The sequence below is a fragment of the Salvelinus namaycush genome, chromosome 25, assembly GCF_016432855.1.
Source record: "Salvelinus namaycush isolate Seneca chromosome 25, SaNama_1.0, whole genome shotgun sequence".
Lineage (NCBI taxonomy): Eukaryota > Metazoa > Chordata > Actinopteri > Salmoniformes > Salmonidae > Salvelinus > Salvelinus namaycush.
Window position 1 is genome coordinate 3,417,638 of NC_052331.1, and position 21,742 is coordinate 3,439,379.

General features: G+C 42.8%; 1 protein-coding gene across 1 annotated transcript; it reads left to right on the forward strand.

The window, feature by feature from the left end:
• Positions 1–344: 344 nt before the first annotated feature.
• Positions 345–14,684, forward strand: LOC120020132 (5'-AMP-activated protein kinase subunit beta-2-like). The gene is made up of 8 exons (XM_038963599.1): positions 345–614; positions 6,281–6,471; positions 6,771–6,922; positions 7,051–7,144; positions 11,547–11,661; positions 12,329–12,462; positions 12,594–12,662; positions 12,822–14,684. The coding sequence occupies exons 2-8, from the start codon at positions 6,313–6,315 to the stop codon at positions 12,897–12,899; spliced, it is 801 nt and encodes a 266-aa protein (XP_038819527.1). The 5' UTR covers positions 345–614; positions 6,281–6,312; the 3' UTR covers positions 12,900–14,684.
• Positions 14,685–21,742: the final 7,058 nt, after the last annotated feature.

Below are 21,742 nucleotides of genomic sequence, written 5' to 3' on the forward strand. Positions count from 1 at the left end.
GCCAGTTGGTCTGCGCATGCTTTGAGGACGCGGCTAGAGATGCTGTCTGGGCCGGCAGCCTTGCGAGGGTTAACACGCTTAAACGTCTTACTCACATCAGCCAAGACTGTTTTGCTTATAATCTGCGCAATGATATGCCAAATCGTTTTATTGGGTCATTAGAATAAGCTGCCATATGTGGTAATATTTCTCTGGGAGCTGATCCGTGCAGTATTGTGAAATAATTAAATGGAGAAAGCAGTGCTGCCTTTTAAAGTGTTTATCCTATCAGTATCGAAACACGCTCCAATGACGCACAGCGACTGTTCTCTCTGGGTGGTGTTTTCTCTCTGCGTAGTGTTTTGGGAAACACATGATCCATCTTCGACTGTTGAAGAAAGATGCATCGTTAAAACACTCGTAAACCTAAATTCGGGAAACCGGGCCCAGGTTAGGTGTACGTGTGTCACCTTTTCAGTTCAAGAAACGGGTTTCTCTATTTGTCCCAATGTATGTATAGTTTTTCCTGGTGGGGTATCCGTAGTTGGTGATACGCATTGTGAAGAAGAATGTTGATGTTGTCAAAGTTGAAGAGGAAGACTCAGTGGTAAACAAACTCAAAATCGTGTAAATTGGTGAGTAACTGCCACATACAGACTCGATTGATAAAAATGTGGTATCATGATGTTATCATAATGTCACGTGTTGGCATTTCACACCCTAAGTATAGCCTAGCCCACGAAAGGTGTTGAACCAGCTAAAAATATTCCCTGCTGCGATCAAGGAGCAATTTAACTAGATATCTAGACTATAATCATTGCCAGGTTGCTTGGTCGTTCAAGTTAGTTTCTTCGTTATTTTGGAGCAGCAAATCCAATACCGACTTGTTGATTGTCAGAAGTGTCTAGACAGCTGGTGGGCCAAGCAGAGCGCTTCCATTTATGTAGCAGCTAACGTTACCTAGCTAAGTCAGCTGTACAGCTAGCTAGCTAGCTAGCTAAGTACAGTCAATATTCAGCTGTTACCATTATCACAAACTTTAGACATTGATTGTTCGCAGATTTGCTGGCTATTCTGTATAGCTAGCTAGCTAGCTAGCTAGTTATGCAAATAGCAGGGTAGCACAAATGAAAAGGCAAAACATTTTGTTTAAATGTCCAATGTAGCCTTTTTTATCTCGGTATCAAATAATTTTTGTGTAATAATTAAAGCTGTAAAATGTAACCGACCAAATTTACATAGAAAAGTGAGTTATAGATCTGTTATTCTCATTGATAGCAAGTCTAAGAAGTGGTTGATCAGTTCTATGTGTGCTATTTCTATCCTTCCCATTTTTAAATACATTTTTTGGGGTACTTTAATTTCAGTTTTCTACACCAGCTTCAAAAAGCTGAAAATACAATTTATTTTGGTAATTGAAAATATATTTCACAGCGGTTTAGATGGTACAAGGATTCTCTATCATTGTTGGTACAATGATATCATTGTACCTTCTAATCTGAAATTATGCGGACTATTAGCATTTTAGCAACCAGGAAATGGTGGAGTGATTTCTGCATATTGCACCTTTTTAAGTACTTATTTATAACAAGGGTTACATGGAGAAAATGTATGGCCCTCCTTTCAGCTAAATATATATTTACCTAAACCCTCTCTGAACGCTAAAAAAACAAACAAGTGACCCTCCCCTATACCCACAATAATAATTAAAACATAAAGTGGATAGCAGAGAACATGTCTACCGTTTACCCTCACTTCTTGGACAGACCAAAGCCTTAGATATGCAGTTTTACTGTTCTTCGTCCTGTAAGCATTACATGGCAAAGCAGGAATTTTAATAGCGCTGCGGGCCAGAAGGTTCTGGGTTCGAAGACCACCGTGGACAAGAGTAGGGGTGGAAAGATCTCCGTTATAGTAAAAGCATCGCATGAACATATCATGGTATTTTTTTCAAATTTAATACCACACAAATGACCGAAGTTACAGGATAAGAATGGACAGAGAGGTAAGCCTAAAGTATGTGTTCATCTTATCATATTTATCCAAGGACAAGTCAGTGCATCTTGTTTGGAACTAAACACTCCCTGTTTGCAAATAATTAAATCTGAAACTTAGTAGGAATCTGAGCATGATACTTTCAAATATAATTTTGCTCTATGCTTCTCCGGGCATGCACTTCGTAGCCTATAGGCTATGGATCATTTGATTGAGACCACGCTAAATAGCCTATAGGGGCACTTGATATTGGAAACGGCGAGTGGAGAATCACAGATGAAGGGCAGCATCAGGCAGGCATCGATATATAGCCTAATAAGCAACTCATTCTAAAACACTGAGAAATATTGACATTTCATCAATTACAAATGACATTTTCCTCCAGGTAACCATTCTGTATATTTCGATCTATCCCTTACTGGCGTTTTAAATGAAAATGAAAAAAATGAAATAAAATGCTTCTTAGCGAAGAGCTATTTCTCAAGCAACAATTTAGCATGAACTGTCTGGGAATGGTCTGAGTGGGGAGGGTAAAACTGAAAACTAGCTGTTATTGACAGAGAGGTTTGGAAGTGGAACTCTCTTTTTTTTTATTGGTCTGTTGACTAATTGACCACCTGGCGATGTCACCAGGCAGGCCAAATCTCCATCCCAACAAAACAGGGATGGAGTTTCAGGCTGTATTTTCAAACAGCTCTTACACTAAAATGGCATTATCATTTTCACAATTTCACAGTGTTATTCCAACCTCATAGTGTGGGAATATAAACTCAGCAAAAAAAGAAACGTCCTCTCACTGTCAACTGCGTTTATTTTCAGCAAACTTAACATGTGTAAATATTTGTATGAACATAAGATTCAACAACTTAGACATAAACTGAACAAGTTCCACAGACATGTGACTAACAGAAATGGAATAATGTGTCCCTGAACAAAGGGGGGGTCAAAATCAAAAGTAACAGTCAGTATCTGGTGTGGCCACCAGCTGCATTAAGTACTGCAGTGCATCTCCTCCTCATGGACTGCACCAGATTTGACAGTTCTTGCTGTGAGATGTTACCCCGCTCTTCCACCAAGGCACCTGCAAGTTCCCAGACATTTCTGGGGGGAATGGCCCTAGCCCTCACCCTCCGATCCAACAGGTCCCAGACGTGCTCAATGCGATTGAGATCCGGGCTCTTTTCTGGCCATGGCAGAACACTGACATTCCGGTCTTGCAGGAAATCACGCACAGAACGAGCAGTATGGCTGGTGGCATTGTCATGCTGGAGGGTCATGTCAGGATGAGCATGCAGGAAGGGTACCACATGAGGGAGAAGGATGTCTTCCCTGTAATGCACAGCATTGAGATTGCCTGCAATGACAACAAGCTCAGTCCGATGATGCTGTGACACACCGCCCCAGACCATGACGGACCCTCCACCTCCAAATCGATCCCGCTCCAGAGTACAGGCCTCGGTGTAACGCTCATTCCTTCGACGATAAACGCAAATCCGACCATCACCCCTGGTGAAACAAAACCGCAACTCGTCAGTGAAGAGCACTTTTTGCCAGTCATGTCTGGTCCAGCGATGGTGGGTTTGTGCCCGTTGTTGCCGGTGATGTTTGGTGAGGACCTGCCTTACTACAACAGGCCTACAAGCCCTCAGTCCAGCCTCTGTCCGTAATAGGCAGAGTCTGAGCACTGATGTAGCGATTGTGCATTCCTAATGTAACTCGGGCAGTTGTTGTTGCCATCCTGTACCTGTCCCGCAGGTGTGATGTTCGGATGTACCGATCCTGTGCAGGTGTTGTTACATGTCTGCCACTACGAGGACGATCAGCTATCCGTCCTGTCTCCCTGTAGTGCTGTCTTAGGCATCTCACAGTACGGACGTTGCTAGGCATCTCACAGTGCGGACGTTGCAATTTATTGCCCTTGGCATATCTGCAGTCCTCATGCCTCCTTGCAGCATGCCTAAGGCACGTTCACGCAGATGAGCAGGGACCCTGGGCATCTTTCTTTTGGTGTTTTCAGAGTCAGTAGAAAGGCCTCTTTAGTGTCCTAAGTTTTCATAACTGTGACCTGAATTGCCTACTAAGCTGTTAGTGTCTTAACGACCGTTTCAGAGGTGCATGTTTATTAATTGTTTATGGTTAATTGAACAAGCATGGGAAACAGTGTTTAAACCCTTTACAATGAAGATCTGTGAAGTTATTTAGATTTTTACGAATGATATCTGAATGACAGGGTGCTGAAAAAGGGACGTTTCTTTTTTTTGCTGAGTTTATATGAAGCACAGGAAAATCATGTTTTTGACTGCACTGGCCTTTTCAACATTCAGTCCCCTTCTTTGGTCTCTCAGCCTCTTCCACTTCAATTCAAGAGGTCTAAGCCTACATCAAGCATTCTATGTTTTCTTTTGTATTTCTGTTAACTTTTATTGTTGACCGTTATCTATTTTATTTAGCCTTTATTTAACTAGGCAAGTCAGTTAAGAAGAAATTCTTATTTACAATGACGGCCTACACCGGCCAAACCCGGACGGCGCCGCCCTCTGGGAGTCCCAATCACGGCCGGTTGTGAAACAGCCTGTTGTGACGTTTCTAGCGCTGAGATGCTGTGCCTTAGACCGCTGCGCCACTCAGGAGCCCTAACGGGTTGTTCCACCTCACAAAGTACAAGAAAGTGAATTTCGACACCCACCATCTCAAATTGTTATGAGAAATGTTTCAGTTGTAAGAAAAACAGATAAGATTAGCATTCCTGCAACATTATTTTGTTAATAATATAATTTGATCTCTGAGAAATTAAGCGAATTGATTGCACCCTAATTGGCCAATTTTTTTTGTTGTTCTCGGATTCATGTAACATTCAATAAACATTGGTCCAAATCAGATATTTGGTACTAACTTTTTTCTAACAGTGAGTTAGACATGAGGAATCCAAAGAAATGCTCAAAAGCCACACTTAGTATACAGTATCAGTTCTCTATGTCTGACAAGTAGTATGGAGCTGCGACTCAGAGTATTGTTTCTTTATCCTATATAATGTGCTCTCAGTAAATTTGGTGATGTTTTTTTTAACCTGTTCAGAGAAATTAGTCATTAGTTGTTGGGTTTATGTCCCATCCTACATCCTGATATTACCAGGTTCTGACCACTAGATGGAGATTTTCTTGCAGTTAGGTGATTACAAAATGACATATTGGTTTTCTTACCCTGTAAGCAGTCTACGGACCAGGTATGATAGCAACCCATGCTTTGGTTTTGTTTCTGGCCACTCTTTCAAATTCTAACCTTGTAACATTGTGTCACAAATCCAATGCAATTCCGTGGTACCTATATTAGCATTTTCACAGTTCATGTCCAAATCATCCTAAAGTATCTAAAAAATTGATTGTGGAACTCAATGATGTTACAAATAGATGATTTTGATATGAAGCATGAAAATGCTAATATAGGTACCATTGAGATGCATTGGATTTATTGCCACAAATGCTAAAAAGTTTGCATTTGAAAAGTTTGGTCCAAATCGGATGTTAGGTACTATAATTATTGAATATTATATGAATCCTATAAATGAAAATGGACAATTTGTGTGCAATCTTTTAGCTTAATTTCTCAGATCAAATTACATTTCAACAAAACAATGTTTCCGGAATGCTTATTTGATCTGTTTCTAACTACAGAAATAATTTCAGAACACTCTGCGATGGTGGGTGTCATGCCTTGCTGAAATGACCTGGAACGACCCTAATATGCAAGAAATGCTCAGAGGTTGGTTTGGGTGGCAAGCTACGTCTTGTTTAAAAGATGGTGGTGATGATTTTTCTATTTATTTCACCTTTATTTAACCAAGTAGGCAGTCAATAACACAATAGATACATCTGTATACAGTGTGTGCAAATGAAGTAAGGAGGTAAGGCAATAAATAGGCCATAGTGGTGAAGTAATTACAATTTAGCAATTAACACTGGAGTGATAGATGTGCAGATGAGGATGTGCGAGTAGAAATACTGGTGTGCAAAAGAGCAGAAAAACAAATATGGGGATGAGGTAGGTAGTTGGTTGGATGGGCTATTTACAGATGGGCTGTGTACAGCTGCAGCGATCGGTAAGCTGCTCAGATAGCTGATGCTTAAAGTTAGTGAGGGAGATATAAGTCTCCAACTTCAGTGATTTTTGCAATTCGTTCCAGTCATTGGCAGCAGAGAACTGGAAGGAAAGGCGGCCAAAGGAAGAATTGGCTTTGGGGATGACCAGTGAAATATACCTGCTGGAGCGCGTGCTACGGGTGATGATGACGGTGTGCGTTTTCTTTCAGCTTGTCCTGGCTGGAGACCTGAGTGAAGGATCATGGGTAACACAGGTGACCGGATGTCCGGTGATCGCCATGGCGCTAAGGCCCATCGATCGGACAGCAGAGGCAGCGACAAAGACCATGAGCCCAGCAAGATGGTGGACAGCACAGACGATCCTAACATCTTCAACACACACGGACTGGGGTCCTCCAAGGTACCTCAGCACTGCACTGGATCATAGGATTTATTTTATGGAGGGCTATGAAGACCCTCACAGTAGCCTCCAACCTTTACCCTAACCCATCAAAAAGTTGTAATGAAACCAGTTGGATGTAATCTGTTTTAGGAGTGTGGAAACAGATGTAGGTGGGGGGAAATGTCCAGCCCTTTTGAAGAAGATGACGCCTTAGCTCAGGTCCAGGTCCAGGCTGCACGTAAACGCCATGGACAAGAGCTAAGAACACCTAGACCCTGTCATTCCCACGTTGTGATTTCAGCTGATTCTCCCCTCAGGCCTCGGACAAGGAGGAGCCTGACCTGGATGACTTGGTGAAGACGGGGCCTCAGTCCAGACCTACAGTCATCCGCTGGGCCGGAGGAGGGAAGGAGGTCTACATCGCGGGCTCCTTCAACAACTGGGGCAACAAGATCCCCCTCAATAAGAGGTAGGAGAGGAGAGGCCCTGGCTTACCAAAAAGGTCTGCACATTGTATTTCTCATATACTACCTTTTATTAGTGACAACATTTTGACACATTTAATAGTACATTAACACAGATTTTTTCCCCCCAAAGCCACAATGACTTTGTAGCGATCCTGGACTTGCCAGAGGGAGAGCACCAGTACAAGTTCTTTGTGGATGGACAGTGGGTCCATGACCCCTCAGAGGTAAACCCGATATAGGGCTCTGGCCTAAAGTAGACTACTAGATTGATTGATTGATTGATTTTATTTTCCAGTAAAAAAAACCATATAAAGTACATTCGGGAAGTATTCAGACCCCTTGACATTTTCCACATTTTGTTACGTTACAGCCTAATTCTAAAATGGATTAAATTTAAAAAAAAATCATCATCAATCTACACACAATACCCCATAATGACAAAGCGAAAGCAGGTTTATTAAAAATAAAAAAACAGAAATACCTTATTTACTATGAGACTCGAAATTGAGCTCAGGTGCATCCTGTTTCCATTGATCATCCTTGAGATGTTTCTAGAACTTGATTGGAGTCCACCTGTGGTAACTTTAATTGATTGGACATGATTTGGAAAGGCACACACCTGTCTATATAAGGTCCCACAGTTGACTGTACATGTCAGAGCAAAAACCAAGCCATGGGGTAGAAGGAATTGTCCGTAGAGCACCGAGACAGGATTGTGTCGAGGCACAGATCTGGGGAAGGGTACCAAAACATTTCTGCAGCATTGAAGGTCCCCAAGAACACAGTGGCCTCCATCATTCTTAAATGGAAGAAGTTTGGAACCACCAAGACTCTTCCTAGAGCTGGGTGCCCGGCCAAACTGAGCAATCAAGGTAGAAGACCAAAGCAATCAAGGTAGAAGGGCCTTGGTCAGAGAGGTGACCAAGAACCTGATGGTCACTGACAGAGCTCCAGAGTTCCTCTGTGGAGATGGGAGAACCTTCCAGAAGGACAACCATCTCTGCAGCACTCCACCAATCAGGCCTTTATGGTAGAGTGGCCAGACGGAAGACACTCGTCAGTAAAAGGCACATGACAGCCCGATTGGAGTTTGCCAGAAGGCACCTAAAGGACTCTCAGACCATGAGAAACAAGATTCTCTGGTGTGATGAAACCAAGATTGAACTCTTTGGCCTGAATGCCAAGCCTCACGTCTGGAAGAAACCTGGCACCATCCCTATGGTGAAGCATGGTGGTGGCAGCATCATGCTGTGGGAATGTTTTTCAGCGGAAGGGACTGGGAGACTAGTCAGGATCGAGGGAAAGATGAATGGAGCAAAGTACAGAGAGATCCTTGATGAAAACCTGCTCCAGAGCGCTCAGGACCACAGACTGGGGCGAAGGTTATTCTTCCAACAGGACAACGACCCTAGGCACACAGCCAAGACTATGCAGGAGTGGCTTCAGGACAAGTCTCTGAATGTCCTTGAGTGACCCAGCCAGTGCCCAGACTTGAACCCGATCGAACATCTCTGGAGAGACCTGAAAATAGCTGTGCAGCGACGCTCCTGATCCAACCTGACAGAGCTTGAGAGGATCTGCAGAGAAGAATGGGAGAAACTGTGCCAAGCTTGTACCGTCATGCCCAAGAAGACTCAAGGCTGTAATCACTGCCAAAGTTGCTTCAACAAAGTACTGAGTAAAGGGTTTGAATACTTATGTAAATGTTCTATTTCAGTTTTTAAAAAAATTATGAATTTGCCAAAATTTCTAAAAACCTGTTTTTGGTTTGTCATTATGGGGTATTGTGTGTAGATCGATGAGGGAATGTTTTTATTTAAAAAAAATTAAATCCATTTTAGAATAAGTCTGTAACGTAAATTCAAGGGGTTGATTGATTGATTGAATTTATTTGACAATATTTGTAATCCATACATAAGGGTGCTCCAGCCGCTTACGCCTCCACATACAATTTAAGAAAACCGTCAAGGCTAACACAATAAAGCTTAACAGCTTATTTCCATTGTGGTCCTTTTGAAGGGGGAATGCAACAATGTTAGGCGGCAATTGTAATGGCAACAGACAATGACAGACTGTTTGTTTTATAACATGAGATAATTAGTACAATTCCCTTGCCTAATAAACAACTATGGACATACCCTTAATATATAAAACAAGGAAATTCCTAATATATACAAGACAATCACAATATGATAAGCAACAAGCACCAAAATACTATATGCAATCCCGGGCGTTTCCTTCTCAGCCACGTACTATAATCTTCCGACTCACTTTTGAGACATGCTACTATTTAGCCATTTTTTCAGTGAGAACCTGAAACTACCTATAGAGGTTCTACATTTCAAATTCTTCGGAAGACTATTCCAAAGAATGTCAGCTGAGCATAAAAAATGTTCTTTCCCCGTACCACTTTTAAATCTAGAAGGAACAACGTCAGTTTCACTCCTTCTGGTGGAATAGTTATGGTTATCCCGGACCAAGTTAAAGTAGTTACGTACAGTGGCTTGCGAAAGTATTCGCCTCCCTTGGCATTTTTCCTATTTTGTTGCCTTACAACCTGGAATTAAAATAGATTTTTTTTGGGGGGGGTTGTATCATTTGATTTACACAACATTCCTACCACTTTGAAGATGCAACATATTTTTTATTGTGAAACAAACGAGAAATAAGACAAAAGAACAGAACTTGAGCGTGCATAACTATTCATCCCCCCAAAGTCAATACTTTGTAGAGCCATCTTTTGCAGCAATTACAGCTGCAAGTCTCTTGGGGTATGTCTCTATAAGCTTGGCACATCTAGCCACTGGGATTTTTGCCCATTCTTCAAGGCAAAACTGCTCCAGCTCCTTCAAGTTGGATGGGTTCCACTGGTGTACAGCAATCTTTGAGTCATACCACAGATTCTCAAATGGATTGAGGTCTGGGCTTTGACTAGGCCATTCCTATACATTTAAATGTTTCCCTTTAAACCACTCGAGTGTTGCTTTAGCAGTATGCTTAGGGTCATTGTCCTGCTGGAAGGTGAACCTCCGTCCCAGTCTCAAATCTCTGGAAGACTGAAACAGGTTTCCCTCAAGAACTTTCCTGTATTTAGCGCCATCCATCATTCCTTCAATTCTGACCAGTTTCCCAGTCCCTGCCAATGAAAAACATACCCACAGCATGATGCCGCCACCACCATGCTTCACTGTGGGGATGGTGTTCTCGGGGTTGATGGGAGGTGTTGGGTTTGCTCCAGATAACGTTTTCCTTGATGGCCAAAAATATATTTTTTTGTCTCATCTGACCAGAGTACCTTCTTCCATATGTTTGGGGAGTCTCCCACATGCCTTTTGGCAAACACCAAACGTGTTTGCTTATTTTTTTCTTTAAGCAATGGCTTTTTTCCCGGCCACTCTTCCGTAAAGACCAGCTCTGTGGAGTGTACGACTTAAAGTGGTTCTATGGGCAGAAACTCCAATCTCCGCTGTGGAGCTTTGCAGCTCCTTCAGGGTTATCTTTGGTCTCTTTGTTGCCTCTGATTAATGCCCTCCTTGCCTGGTCCGTGAGTTTTTGGTGGGCGGCCCTTTCTTGGCAGGTTTGTTGTGGTGCCATATTCTTTCCATTTTTAATAATGGATTCAATGGTGCTCCGTGGGATGTTCAAAGTTTCTGATATTTTTCTATAACCCAACCCTGCTCTGTACTTCTCCACAACTTTGTCTCTGACGTGTTTGGAGAGCTCCTTGGTCTTCATGTTGCCACTTGCTTGGAGGTGCCCCTTGCTTAGTGGTGTTGCAGACTCTGGGGCCTTTCAGAACAGGTATGTGTATATATGCTGAGATCATGTGACAGATCATGTGACACTTGACACAGGTGAACTTTATTTAACTAATTATGTGACTTCTGAAGGTAATTGTTTGCACCAGATCTTATTTAGGGGCTTCATAGCAAAGGGGGTGAATACATATGCACGCACCACTTTTCAGTTTTTTAATGTTTTTTGTTAAAGTCATTTTTTTCTTTTCACTACACCAATTTGGACTATTTTGTGTATGTCCATTACGTGAAATCCAAATAAAAATCAATTTAAATTACAGGTTGTAATGCAACAAAATAGGAAAAATGCCAAGGGGGGTGAATACTTTTGCAAAGCACTGTAGGTACCTGGGGACCATACTGTGGTCAATCTTATGTACAAGACACAATTTAGTCTGAGAGGCTCCTCCACCTTGAGCCATCTAAGGCTTTCAAAGTGGGAACAGTCAAGATGCGTAAGTGCGGGAAGTTTAAGAATAATCCTGACTAATTTGTTCTGAAATGTCTGCAGTTGGTAGAGCATGGCGCTTGTAACGTCACGGTAGTGGGTTCGATTCCCGGGACCACCCATATGTAAAACGTATGCACACATCACTGTAAGTCGCAACTGAGTTACATATGCACACAGTACAAAAACGTGACAGGGATAGCAGAATAAAGTCAGTGACTTGACTTATTTCCATGTCATTTTTGAGACACATCCCAGGCCTATTCCCCCCCAAAAGAAAATGGCCATTTGCAGTCATGTGTTTTGGCGATCCAGCTGTACTATCTTTGTTATTAACTCTTTAAGCCCTGGTTAACCCTGCTATAACACTCCCTCCTGCAGCCAGTGGTGACCAGCCAGTTGGGCACCATCAACAACCTGATCGAGGTGAAGCAGTCGGACTTTGAGGTGTTCGATGCTCTGCAGGTGGACTCTCTGGAGTCCACTGACAGCTCAGGTCAGTAGGCTCTCTAATCCTCTGTTGTCCCTTTTGGGTTAAGCATAGCATTGTACTGACCAAGATGTGCCAAGGCTAACACAGTCACGTCAAACCGTGCAGCTAGAATAACAGCAAAGTAGTTGCGTTTCATTTCGTTTCACCTGTTTTTCTATTGACGTTTATTTTGTATATACCCATAAAAATTATGCTGATTCATGATTTCGACTGGCTGAGAAAATATGCCAGTCTTGTCCTGACACGTTAATTCTGAATCGGACAGTGGAGATTGAATTTTAAGATTGAAACTATGTTGCAAATGTCGAGAGACAGACAGAAACGTTTGTACACCCCCCCCCCCCCTCGTTGTTGCAAACCAAATGTTAGGCTAGAAGCAAGGGGCAATAATGTGTAGATGCCTTTCACATTGGAGATCAAATTAATAAATTGGCTGGCTGAAAACAAGATTCTAATTCTTGTGTCATAGGCTTACCCGTGATAAACAGGTTTTGTACTATGGCTTAGAACGCTTCTCAACCAATCACAATGCTTGTTTTGACCAACCCGCTGTAGAATTAATCATGAGCAGGTGTTTAGGATACGTTATGTAAGTTGGTGAAAACACAAGAAATCAGCGTCACTGTTTGAGAGTATATGAATGTCATGGTGTGTGTGTGTGTGTCCTTAGATCTGTCCAGCTCCCCTCCAGGACCCTATGGACAGGAGCAGTACATGTTTAGGCCTGAGGAACGCTTCAAAGCCCCGCCCATCCTCCCCCCACACCTCCTCCAAGTCATCCTCAACAAGGACACCAACATCTCTGTAAATGTCTTTCTTCCTCAGTCTCCCTCTCTTTCTATCTCTCTCCCGCTCTCTGTTCTCTTTCTCTCTCTCCCGTCGGCGTGTTGTAAATACAAATGTGGAAACTTGCTCCGTCTTTCCCTCTCCTACAGTGCGACCCAGCCTTGCTGCCTGAACCCAACCATGTGATGCTCAACCACCTTTATGCTCTCTCAATAAAGGTACTGTAGGAGAGCATCAACAGCCCCCATCCCACTTCTTACTGCAATACTTATAGATTTGAGTAACAGTCCCTTTCATAACATAGCATTAGTAATGTATTACTTTACATGATCGATCTGTCTGTCTCTCACACACTCACTCGCTTTCCCCTCCCTCAGGATGGAGTGATGGTGCTCAGTGCGACTCACAGGTATAAGAAGAAGTACGTCACATCTCTGCTCTACAAGCCCATCTAACCTGTCTGTGTAGGTGCAGAGTGGTATAGAGGGCGGCATGTTAAAACTGTACTGGGTTTAATCGTTGTGTAGCTGAGATTGCACTAAACTAACAGTTTACTGATGAGCTAGGGGGTCTGTGGCTGAGACTGGGGGCAAATCTCAAAGGACACCCTTTTCCTTGTACAGTGACCTACAGGGCTCCACAAAGGGCTCAAAGTAATGCACTCGATGGGGAATAGGGTTTAATGTGAGTGTCGGCGTGTGACCCTCACAAGGGAAAATACTATAAGAAAAGGGACTGAGAAGGAAACTGCTGTTTGTGTTTGTGTGGAGCACTTAGATTCTTTGCATGCGGGTGTGTAGAAAGAACATTTAGTTCCATTTAAAAACATGAAGGTTTGAAGAAAAGTCTTCTGGTGGAACTTGGAAATGCATATAATCAAGATGATGTTTTATTAAATGAGCTTTTAAAGGATATGAACACGGAAAGAGGGCCGTTGAATGTTGCTGGCTTGGATTATCGTACGCTCCCATTTTTTCTCTCCATATTATTACTGTAGTTGGACAATGACTGGAGTCATTGGAGGTTCATGCAGGGTCTTGTTTGGTCCCAATGGGTCGATGACCACTAATCGAATCATGATATGCAATTGGACAGGCTGTAAATTGAACTGAATTGTAATGAAGTCAAAGTATAACAAACGATGGGTATTATGTAGTATAGCCCGTTTAAGCCCATCCCACTGGGCACACACTGGCCAAATCAACTTTGTGTCCACGTCATTTCAATGTTAGTACGTCTGTGCTCATTGGGATACGATTCACACTTTTGAAAATGTGAAAATCCCTTTAAACTACTGTAGAGGCCTCCATATTAATTAGAATATATTAACTAGGGGTTCTCGTTGTGGAATGTTGGGCCGTGGCTGTAGACCTGTGCTTAGTGCTGCTATTGTCTTTATGACACGATGCTGCAAGCACTTTAGTTACCCACCCATGTGTCTCCAACAAATGCTTTGAGCAGGACTGTTGACATAAGCTTTTAACTATGCAGGTATACGGAAAAAATATTGTACAGTAGCTTTATATTGGACCTCGGTGTCCAAGCTGCATTTTATTGGCCTAGGTACAGAAATGGCTGTGCTACGTGGGTTTCTCTCTCTAGCCCATTTTCTGTTTGTCCAATAGGAATCTATTTGTCTGTGTGCCATATTTATAGCTTACACTCCCAAATACTGGTTTGTCTTGAATGTTGTGGAGGAATTGAATGTCTAGTACGAACAGTTTACTGTAGAATATGTGGTGGATTTCACAAGTGTGGTCTCATTATGAATTTCAATCAAGATTCAAAATGTCAGTCAGTAAAGTATAAAATGGCCCATATGGATTTCATAAGAATGTGAAAAAATGTACTTTCATCAAGATTGTTACATTACAAATGTTTGACCATACACCATTTCATATGTGTACCTTGTAAGAGTACTGTACCTGTGATACCAGTAATCAATGTGGGCCGATATGTAGGTAATATACTCCAAAGAGAATATATATATATATATATATATATGAGATTTTATTTGAAGAAACTGAGTAAAGAAACTATTACTGAAAGCCATATCTCACTCTGAGACTATACACTGGAACACCTTCCTAGTATTGAGTTCCACCTCGCTTTGCCCTCAGCCTCATTTCGTCAGGGCAGGGCCATGGACTCTACAAGGTGTTGAAAGCGTTCCACAGGGATGTTGGCCCATTTTGACTCCAATGCTTCCCACAGTTGTATCAAGTTGGCTGGATGTCCTTTGGGTGGTGGACCATCTTGATACACACAGGAAACCGCTGAGCGTGTAAAACCCAGCAGCGTTGCAGTTCTTGACACACTAAAACCGTTGTGCCTGGCACCTACTACCATACCCAGCTCAAAGCTACTTAAATATTTTGTCAGGCCCATTCACCCTCTGAATGGCCCACATACACAATGTCTCAAGGCTTAAAAATCCATCTTTAACCTGTCTCCTCCCCTTCACCTACACTGATTTGAAGTGGATTTAATAAGGGGTTATAGCTTTCACCTGGATTCACCTGGTCAGTCTGTCATGGAAAGAGCAGGTGTTCCTAATGTTTTGTACACTCAGCGAACGATATGTGATATTCTGGAACTTGATTAGGTAAAAACAAAACTTGAATTTTAAATCTGTTAGCTAACGTGGTTTTTTTTCTTCTTCAAAATGCTTTGCAGCATCGTTGTAAGCCAAGTACGGTAGAAGGTTGTTTCAGTTGTTTGCCAATAAAAAAGGAAGACGTGTCGACTCTAAAGTATCAGTCGTGCCTAAGTAGTGTCTCTGACGGATGTTTGATGTGACTGACTATGTTCTATCTGGCCCAGCTGTAGAAAAAGCATCAACATAATCAGTAAATGTGGAGATGTTTGTACATTCCCCTTGCTCTGTACAGACACCTATAATGTCAAAAGTTGTGACAAGTTCTTTTTTTTCTTCTTTTTATTATTTTTTGAACACAAAAAGTCCTCTGTGATAACACTGTGGCAATACACACACACAGTGACCATCTTCAGAGACAGAGCCCATAGTCAAGCTCTGTGTCGGCATCCTACTTAGCTTCATCACACACTTCACACACACACAACCTGGCAAACCAAGCTGCTCTTCGATTTCAATCACATAGCATTATTTACAATATATAAGTACTACTAGACACAGCTAAATACTGCTGTTTGATTCCTTTCTACACAACGCATTGTTCACGTGCTCTGGTAATGTACTGTTCAACTCTGATCCAATCGGACACAATCCTATACATCTATGGTTTGTGTTTCTGCTTTGGTATAAAATATTAATTTTCCTTCATTGTTCTCAATCTTCTCATCAAATCCTTATTTGTCAACTGAAACACACGGCATGGGGTTTTATCTTAGAATGTTTGGCAATTTACCTCTAGGGATTTCCAATTGAGTTGAGTGCAAACAAGACCTTGTTGGCAGATCTACTGTGATATATATCTAGGATAGACACCAAACGCTAGTCACTCCAAGTAAGTGTTAGGAGCACATTTTAAAGGCAAGCAAAGCAACATTATCTATCCAAAGCTTAATATTAGGTGGGCGTGTAAGTAATACCACTGTTTGGTTTCCGTCATATTCTAAGAAAAGGCATACATTTATGATTTCATAGCTGTGACTATTTTATTACAATCTGGCATAATCAAAATCTAATAAACCATACAAAGCAGAAGAGAAAACACTCAAGGAAGCATAACTATTCTTAATAAAATGACGGTTAACATCAAAATAAAGCAGATCGTGCGTAGCTATTGCACAGCTACCCAGATATTCAACGTTTGCGTGTAGAGCAAAAGTCCGACATGATTATCCACACACAAAAAGGTCAACAGAATACAGTGAAAAAAACAAGTCATTCACAGCGTGAAAATGGCTAAATGTACAGCGAGAACACTTAAAACAATCAAAAGCAGCATAGGAAGAAAAACCTTTGGGTGTGACAATCTTCACCGATTGTGAAATCTAGAACATTGGTCCCACCAGTAGCCTGCCAAAGTTTGGAACAGGTAGGAGAATAAGGAACATGTTGCCAATAACACCATGGGAATGCAATGACGGTCATAAACCAAGACAAATACCTCAAAGAAGTCCAATGGAAATTTAACAATCCAGAATGATATTCTCTGGTTTTGTGGTACATCTCTCACAGGAGCCCAATTTAGTTTTTTTGTAATTCACAAAGCAGTAGTAGCCTAGTGTGAAAGATTCTCTTTTTGAAAGGTTTGGTCCATTAATGACAAGATGTGCTCGTTTATAAAGCACATATCCAAATAAGGTGAACCAATCATCTGACGGTTACCGTCTCTGCTTCAAATGGCTCTCAAAGAGCAGCCAATCAAATTATATCTCCATCATAATGTCATAGATGGACTCATACTAGGCTGATGTCTTCCTATAGAGTCACGTCATGCTTTATAGTAGGCTATGTCATTCGCATAGGTAAGGCAAACAAGTATGCGAAGAGTTCAAAGTTCAAACTTTGGCAAGTAAATGGTGATCCTCTGTTCCACGAACAAAGGTTGAGACTGTTCCTTTTAAAACCTCTCGGATGCATCGACACTGCACAAAAACGACATTTCATTTCACTCAGTAGTATTCAGGATAGTAAGTAGTATAATATTGCACTGACGATCTTTTTCACCTTATCAAGAGTGGCTAAATGCTTAAGTTCCAGTGTCAGGCAAAAATAGCTGGCGTGCCATGATCATTTAAATAACAACATTCATTATTGCACATGCTCGTCTGAGGACTCCTAAAGAGGAGCTTGAATACGCGTGTTCGGCCTCGGCACTATTTCAGCCCCTAGCGCCTTCTTTAGCCCATACCCATTCAGTGTTAGATCATCGGAGGGCTAGGTGGAGCCATAACCATATTGCTTTCACCTATCTGGTCCATTCAGATCTGGGAACACCGATGGGGTAGGTGCTAGGGGAAGGGGTTAGTGATTGAAATGGAACGGGGCCTTTGTTCTGCTATCCAGAAGCCTTGGCTAATGGCAGACAGACCATTCAGAGGCATCATCCTCCACAGATAAATATAGCACACAATTACCTAGAAGTGCTACACCTATACATTCCTCCACTGTGATTCCAGCAGATTTACATATGCTAGATTGTGGATGTCATTGTATCTTTTGCATTGTATTTGCAAAGAAAGTCCTCATTGGTGAAATGCCACAAGAAGAAAGCTTGCATTTCAGTGGCAATCGAAGTTGAAGATTTGTTTGAAAAGAAATTGATTGATCATGTATGTATGTGTGTGTACGTTTGTATACATTTCCTTTCTCAAGCCTTGAGTTCACATGCGTTGACACTTATCCCGTCCAAAAGCTACCAGGCAGAGGAGCACACTATCTATGCTCTGGGTAGAAGCTTCCCTCAGCCACAGATCTAGGATCAGCTTACCCTCCCCATTACCTTAACCATTCGGGAAAAAGCTAATCTGACCTTAGATCAGTGTCTAGGGGCAGCTTAATCCTACTTCTTCTACAGCAGTCAAGGACACACATTACTGTTACCATCAGAGGCACATTTCAAACCACCTTCTTCTTCACACTCACAAGGCAAACATCAGACTGAACCAACAGTCTCTGGAGCTAAAAGACACCAACAGAAGAACAGGGGTGGGTGGAGGTGAGAGAAAAGAAAGGGATGAATGAAGAACAGTCAAACGAGGGTAGAGGAATGAACACTAAAGGAGGAAGAATTCAGGTAAGGCTCGAGGTGCAGGAGTCTTGGGCAAGAATTGCCGGCAGGAGAGAAATGGTGGAGAAAGAAAGAATGGATGGAGTGCTCTGAGGGTTGAAATTTGATGCTATAGACTAGGCTGAGATGTGGATGGGGTGATGGGTGAGGCAGAGGGGTTGTGGGGTCTTCTGGCGTTGAGGTCAGAGGTCGTGGTGTTGGGCTGGCTGGTTCTTTAACAGGTCAGCACCTGGAGCAGGCACTGGCTGCCACGCTTCCTGGTTCCCGGACGCTGATAGGACTTTGCCGGGGCGTCACTAGGCTTCAAGAAACTCCAATCAGTAGGCCGTTCATTGGCTTGACTTCGGTCTTCAGCTAAGAGGGAGAAGAGGGAAAAACAAGGAGAAAAGAAAGAAAAAATGTATTATTCACTGGTACACTCCAGTTACACACCCAGATGAGGACGCCACAGCCAAAAAGTTTATGAAAAATTGTTACAACTTCACACTGCAATGAAGAGTAGAGTGCGTAAAGGTTAGGTTATTCTGCAACGATTTTGAAGATTTGTTGCGGTTAAAGGTTAATGGAATACTTGAAATATGTTTTTGCTTCGTTAGCATGAAACCACAACAATAGCGTAAGTGCTTGCAGATGAAGAGAAGCTGAAAATGCCATTGAGTGAGTAATAGTTGCAGCATGTATATTGTTATCTAAAATCTGTTATCTAAAAACCTTCCCTCAGTAAGTAACCTGTATTAAGTGTAACTACCGGTAAAAGTATTGAAAAGATTCAGCCTGCCCTGGCTTTCAGCCAGTCACACCCCCTCCTGTCAAATGATTTCATTACTCTTTTGATGAAGGACAGCAATTAGTATTTTTAAAGGCTATCAGGCCTTTGTGTGTGTGTGTGTGTGTGTGTGTGTGTGTGTGTGTGTGTGTGTGTGTGTGTGTGTGTGTGTGTGTGTGTGTGTGTGTGTGTGTGTGTGTGTGTGTGTGTGTGTGTGTGTGTGTGTGTGTGTGTGTGTGTGTGTGTGTGTGTGTGTGTCTCTCTCTCTCCTTGGGAGAGAAATAGTTTCTAGTATTTTAATGATTGCCTTCAGAGAATGGAAACTATGCATATATTTAAAATCTGCAATGGTACAGAAAATCATCATTGTGGGTGGTCCCCATAGTGGATCACTTAGGCTGCGTTTACACAGGCAACCCAATTCTGATCTTTTTTTGCACTAATAGATTTTTTTTCACATCAGATCTTTTCACATCAGATCTTTTTTAGAGCGGATGTAATTGGTCAAAAGACAAAACACAGCCTTAGTACACTTAACAAAAATATAAATACAACATGTAAAGTGTTTGTCCCATGTTTCATGAGCTGAAATAAAATACCCCAGACATTTTTTATATGCACGAAAAGCTTATTTCCATCAAATTTTGTGAACAAATTTGTTTACATCCTTGTTAGTGAGCATTTCTCCTTTGCCAAGATAATTCATCCACCTGACATGTGTGGAATATCAAGAAGCTGATTAAACAGCATGATCATTACACAGATGCACCTTATGCTGGGGACAATAAAAGGCCACTCTAAAATGTGCAGTTTTGTCACAAAACACAATGCCACCGATGTCTCATGTTTTGAGGGAGCACGCAATTGGCAAGATGACTGCAGGAATGTCCACCAGAGCTTTTGCCAGAGAATGTAACGTCGTTTTAGAGAATTTGTCAGTATGTCCAACCGGCCTCACAACCGCAGACCACATGTAACCACGCAAACCCAGGACCTCCACATCCGGCTTCTTCACCTGCGGGATAGTCTGAGACCAACCACCCAGACAGCTGATGAAACTGGGTTTGCACAACCGAAGAATTTCTGCACAAACTGTCAGAAACCGTCTCAGGGAAGCTCATCAGGGTGTCTTATGGTGGCAGTGTGGTTATGGTATGGGCAGGCATAAGCTACGGACAACGAACACGATTGCATTTTATCAGGCCTCCCGAGTGGCGCATCGGTCTAAGGCACTACATCGCAGTGCTTGAGGCATCACTACAGCCCCGGGATGGGATTTTCTTGTCCCATCGCGCTCTACCGACTCCTTGTGGCTGGCCAGGCGCCTGCAAGCTGACTTTGGTCGCCAGTTGTACGGTGTTTCCCTCCGACACATTGGTGTGGCTGGCTTCTGGGTTAAGCGAGCAGTGTGTCAAGAAGCAGTGCGGCTTGGCAGGGTCCTGTTTCCTGATCTTCGCCTCTCTCGAGTCTGTACGGGAGTTGCAGCAATGGGACAAGACTGTAACTACCAATTAGATATCACGAAAAGTGGAGAGACAAAGGGGTAAAAAGTTTTAAAAACAAACTTTTTTTTCTCGCGCATTTTGTCGATGGCAAATTGAATGCACAGCACATGAGGTTGGTGGCACCTTAATTGGGGAGGATGGGCTCGTGGTAATGGCTGGAGCGGTTAATGGTATCAAATGGTTTCCATTTGTTTGATGCCATTCCATTTGCTCCGTTCCAGCCATTATTATGAGCCGTCCTCCCCGCAGCAGCCTCCACTGATGCACAGAGATACCTTTTACGAGATCCTGAGGTCCATTTTCGTGCCATTCATCCGCCGCCATCACCTAATGTTTTAGCATGATAATGCAGAGCCCCAATGTCGCAAGGATCTGTACACAATTCCTGGAAGTTGAAAATGTCCCAGTTCTTCCATGGCCTACACTCACCAGACATGTCACCCATTGAGCATGTTTGGGATGCTCTGGATCGAAATGTGTATGACAGCACGTTCCAGTTCCCGCCAATATCCAGCAACTTCGCACTGCCATTGAAGAGGAGTGGGACAACATTCCACAGGCCACAATCAACAGGCTGATCAACTCTGCATGAGGCAAATGGTGGTCACACCAGATACTGACCAGTTTTCTGATCCACGACCCTACCTTTTTTTTAAGGTATCTGTGACCAACAGATGCATATCGGTATTCCCAGTCATGTAAGTTAGCCCTTTCAAGCTTAACATCCTTATCATTTATCGCCCTCCAGGTTCCCTTGGAGAGTTCATCGATGAGCTTGACGCCCTGATAAGTTCCTTTCCTGAGGATGGCTCACCTCTCACAGTTCTGGGTGACTTTAACCTCCCCACGTCTACCTTTGACTCATTCCTCTCTGCCTCCTTCTTTCCACTCCTCTCCTCTTTTGACCTCACCCTCTCACCTTCCCCCCCTACTCACAAGGCAGGCAATACGCTTGACCTCATCTTTACTAGATGCTGTTCTTCCACTAATCTCACTGCAACTCCCCTCCAAGTCTCCGACCACTACCTTGTATCCTTTTCCCTCTCGCTCTCATCCAACACTTCCCACACTGCCCCTACTCGGATGGTATCGCGCCGTCCCAACCTTCGCTCTCTCTCCCCCGCTACTCTCTCCTCTTCCATCCTATCATCTCTTCCCTCTGCTCAAACCTTCTCCAACCTATCTCCTGATTCTGCCTCCTCAACCCTCCTCTCCTCCCTTTCTGCATCCTTTGACTCTCTATGTCCCCTATCCTCCAGGCCGGCTCGGTCCTCCCCTCCTGCTCCGTGGCTCGACGACTCACTGCG

Coding starts and splice junctions, on each gene's coding strand:
- LOC120020132 (XM_038963599.1), top strand. CDS start 6,313: ATGGGTAACACAGGTGACCGGATGTCCGGTGATCGCCATGGCGCTAAG. Junction 6,923..7,050: donor AAGATCCCCCTCAATAAGAG/GTAGGAGAGGAG, acceptor TTCCCCCCAAAG/CCACAATGACTTTGTAGCGA. Junction 12,663..12,821: donor TTTATGCTCTCTCAATAAAG/GTACTGTAGGAG, acceptor CCCCTCCCTCAG/GATGGAGTGATGGTGCTCAG.